The sequence below is a fragment of the Postia placenta genome (genome assembly GCF_002117355.1).
Source record: "Postia placenta MAD-698-R-SB12 unplaced genomic scaffold POSPLAscaffold_2, whole genome shotgun sequence".
NCBI lineage: Eukaryota > Fungi > Basidiomycota > Agaricomycetes > Polyporales > Adustoporiaceae > Rhodonia > Rhodonia placenta.
The window spans coordinates 1,258,609-1,262,519 of record NW_020169833.1 but is presented as its reverse complement, the minus strand read 5'-3'; the positions used below and the strand labels follow the sequence as shown (position 1 = coordinate 1,262,519).

The 3,911-nt window shown below is 57.9% G+C and overlaps 1 protein-coding gene across 1 annotated transcript; it reads right to left on the bottom strand.

Moving 5' to 3' along the window:
* Positions 1 to 2,574: 2,574 nt before the first annotated feature.
* On the bottom strand, positions 2,575 to 3,635 carry POSPLADRAFT_1113623 (hypothetical protein; the record flags this gene model as incomplete). The annotated part of the gene is made up of 4 exons (XM_024483414.1): positions 2,575 to 3,042; positions 3,248 to 3,284; positions 3,421 to 3,453; positions 3,574 to 3,635. Coding segments are annotated over 4 exons (600 nt in total), but the record flags the coding sequence as incomplete, so codon positions are not given.
* Positions 3,636 to 3,911: the final 276 nt, after the last annotated feature.

Here is a 3,911-nt window from a genome sequence, read left to right as displayed (position 1 = left end):
CCTCGCGTGTGACCTTCTCATGCTCCTCTTTATTGGTGGAGAAGATGAGTATATCGTCCAGGTACACAAGGATCTTGCCGCCGACGATGAGATCGTGGAAGATCTCATTCATCATTGCCTGGAAAGTGGCGGGGGAGTTGGTGAGGCCGAAGAACATCACTAGGGGTTCGTACAGCCCCCGGTTAGTCACAAAAGCCGCCTTCCATTCGTCACCGGCCTTGATCCGGACGTTGTTGTATCCCCATCGGACATCGAACTTGGTGAAGAGCGTGGCACCTCGGAGCTTATCTACCATCTCGGCGATCAGCGGCAAAGGGTAGCGATTTTTGACCGTGATGGCGTTCAACCGGCGGTAGTCCTGCACGGGTCGAAGCGTCCCTTCCTTCTTTTTGATGAAGAAAAAGGGGGACGAGATGGGTGACTTCGACTCCCGTATATAGCCTTTCGCCAGCTGCTCTTTGAGGAACTTGTCCAGTTCCTCTTGTTCGTTGTTTGACAGGGGATACACCTTCGAATGGAACGTCGAGTAGCCGGGCACGAGTTCGATCGCGTGATCATAAGGCTTCCTTTCAGGTAGCCGTTCTGATGCTTCCTTGGAGAAGACATTCAGGAACTCGTGGTACTGTTTAGGTACCGACTCCTCGGCGGTCTTAACGACCTTCTTTTTGATCTCTTCCTCAGCAAACAGTTGGGAGTACGTATGTCCTGCTGCGACGAACAGCTGAGGAGCGCCAGGAAGCGTGATACCTTGCTCCCAGGCTTCGATCAAATTGGCCTCATTCCACTCTACCTCCACCGGATCTTCTTCGGGTTCGAAGTCCGGGAGTACCTTACTCCGGCAGGCACCTATGACCGACCGTTTGGACTTCGGCGAACGCCTGCGCGCCGTGGGCCTGACCCCCGTATCACGCGCGGTCGCTGCTTGCTCCATTCGGCCAGTCTTCCTGGCACTGCACGTCTCAGGGCATCGTGATAACTTTAGGGAGCCTGACTCCCAGTCAATCTCAGGGTTGTGCTCTCGTAACCAATCCAACCCGACGATCACATCCTCTGGTCCTATGTCCGTGACCGTAAATACCGTCTTCTCGACGTGCTCTCCTATATGCATCTGTAGTACTGCTACCTCCGAGATGCTTCCGTCCTTATTCAGGGTGCCGTCAATATTATACAGCGGAATTGGTTCCTTCAACTTCCGCGTCTGCACCTTATTCTCTTCAATAAATCGCTTGTTGATAAACTTTGTGGTGGCTCCGCTGTCCACCATAGCGATTATGTCCTTGTGCCGTCTTTTCCCTTGAAGTCGTACTGGGATGTGAAAGTGCTGGGACCCCTGGTCCAACTCATACACCATTGCAGTCGACAATACATCATACTTGTTACAGGATATATGCGGCCCAACGCGTGCGGCACGAAGCGCGGACCGGATCAAAAACCCACCTCCTTCATCGCCCGATAGTGCTCGAGCTCCTCGCGCATCGACTTCACCTGTGCCATTAAGTCCGCCAGCTCCGATTGCTCGGATTTCGCTGAAGCGGCACTTATACTTGCCGAGGGTGATGTCGTGACGGGGGCGCTTGTCGCCGCCTGGGTGGATCCCGAGGCAACCGTAGCCCGCGCATCGGCGCGTTTTGTGTAAGGCTTGTCCTTACAATTGGGGCACTCGAAACGTCGGTACCCTTGCTTCCCACAGCCGAAGCATGTGCCGGGGAAGTTGCCTTTTCCGACGGCCGCATTGATGCTGGCCGAAGCTGCATGCGTCGAGGGTGCACCACCACGTGCCCCGCCGCGTCCTCGACCTCGTGCCGAGAAGAAGTTGTTCAGCTTGGGCCGTCGGGCCCGGCTGATGTCGAGGATTTGCTCGACCTCGGTGGCGCGCTTCTCAGCTGCTTGCCACGTGGCGAAGGTCTCGAGCTCGATTTTGCGGTAGACGTGGGAGGGGATGCCGCTCAGGTACTTGTCGCGCAGCTCCAGGTCCCCATACCCAGAGCGGTCCGCCGGACCCTTGAACAATGCGGAGAACTCCGCAGCGGTGCGTTTTTCACGGACCGACTTGTCCGCGCAGAGCTTCGCCAGCTCTACTTGTGCTGCCGCCTCGTCGTCGAGATTTCCGAAGCGGGCCCTGAAGGCGGCGGCAAAGGCCGCTTCGTTCGCGAATGGGGTCGTGGCCCCTTGTACTCCTACTTGCACTGACGCGAGCTGGGCAAAGTAGGGGGTGGCCCAGGCGCGGGCGTCTCCATCGAGCAGGCTAAGTGCGACATGCACTTTGAGTTCGATGGTGGTCAATGATGTGTTGACCAGCCAGTAGATGCGCAACTGGGACAGGAATCGGTTGCATTCGATGACGGTCTTGCCATCGTAGCGGAGCGGGAGGAGGAGCTTCAAAGTCTCCTTGTCGGGGGCGGCTGTAGGGGACGACATTATCGGCGTCGGGGGGGACGGAGGACGCTGCGGGGGCGGAGGCGGCTGTGGTGGCCTTCCGCTGGCCGAACTTCGAGAGGAGCGAGTGCTCGAGCGGCCTCTCGGTGGAGTCGGCGGTGAAGGCGCCGAAGGAAGTTCGGTGGGGGGGTCACGTACGTCAGGGACTGCTGACGTGGGGGCGAACGCTGTCGGCGAGGCGGGCCGAGCAGGATCCGCGGACTCGGACTCCGAGACTCCTTCTTCACTCGCACTCTCCTCAGGCTCAGGCTCTGGCGCAGGGTCTGGAGGGAGATCTCCTCGCGCTTGACCTGGATCGGCGACGACAGTTTGAGGGAGACGGGAGCTGGGGGAGACAGGGCGAGAATGCCGTGAGGCAGATCGAGACGCGAGGGTGCTGCGGGGACCGAGGGGGTGTTGAGCCCGTCGGATTGCCTTGTAGCGAGGGTAATCTTCCTCGATTGATCGGGGTGTCCGATTGGGGCACGGCTGCTGCTCGCAACGATAGAGGATAGTCTCAGGGCCGTCTGGGATGTAGACGTCGATGAGGTCCTGAGAGTCGAATGCGTGGATCTGGCCTTGGCAGGCAGCCACGATGGATGGGGGGAGGACGGGAAGGTGCGCGTACTACAATGGCCGTGCTATACTAGCCTACGCTACGGCGCCCGAGAAGACACTAGGGTTCGCAGTTCACGTGGGGCCCAGTACTGCTTTTGACTATTATGCAGCAGGAACCTAGTCCACGCGTCCGTGAGGACAAATACCGCCCACTGAAGTGCAGGTATTGAAGAGTTCGTTCCCTGAGTGTTGGCGATGTATGTACGCTACCTACGTATCGTAATGTACCGTAGGGGTGCGCACCACCCAACCTATGGGAAAGGAAAGTGTGAGTGTGGGTTCCGAGAAAGAACGCCGGTTGCTTGGGGAGTTTCGACCTAATGTCGCGACTTGAGGTCAAGCGACAGGGGAATAACTAGAAGCAAGGGGCGTCCGACTGGTTCTCACCGAAGCGATGGTGAGCGAGGCTCAAACCTAAGGCTAGGGACAAGAAAATGTATTAGTTAGTAAAGTAAGAAAGAATACAAAGGAGGGCTTACTGACCTAGGGACAAGAGGTCGAAACTGAGGTCCCTAGGGCAGCAGAGGCCGGCTTATATACATGGGGAGATTTAGGGCAGGCTGTGCGCGTTGGTCCGTGCGCAGCTGGTCTGTGCGCAGCATGCCGACGCGGCCCCGGGGGCCGGTGAGTCAGAGCGGCTGCGTCAGCGGGGCCCGAGCTGTGCCGTGCGTTGCCGTCCCATCTAATCTAATCGTACAGTAGATAGTGATGCGTCCATATCAGGCAGGTAGTACAGAGGTCGCGGGTTCGAGCCCGCGAAAAGGAAAAAATTTAAAAAACGGCTAGGCGCCGTACCAACTCGTGACACCCGAGGCATCAACCTCAATGCGCGTCTCCTGATTAGGATCGTACAGCGCCAAGACTGGAGTCGTCGCGAA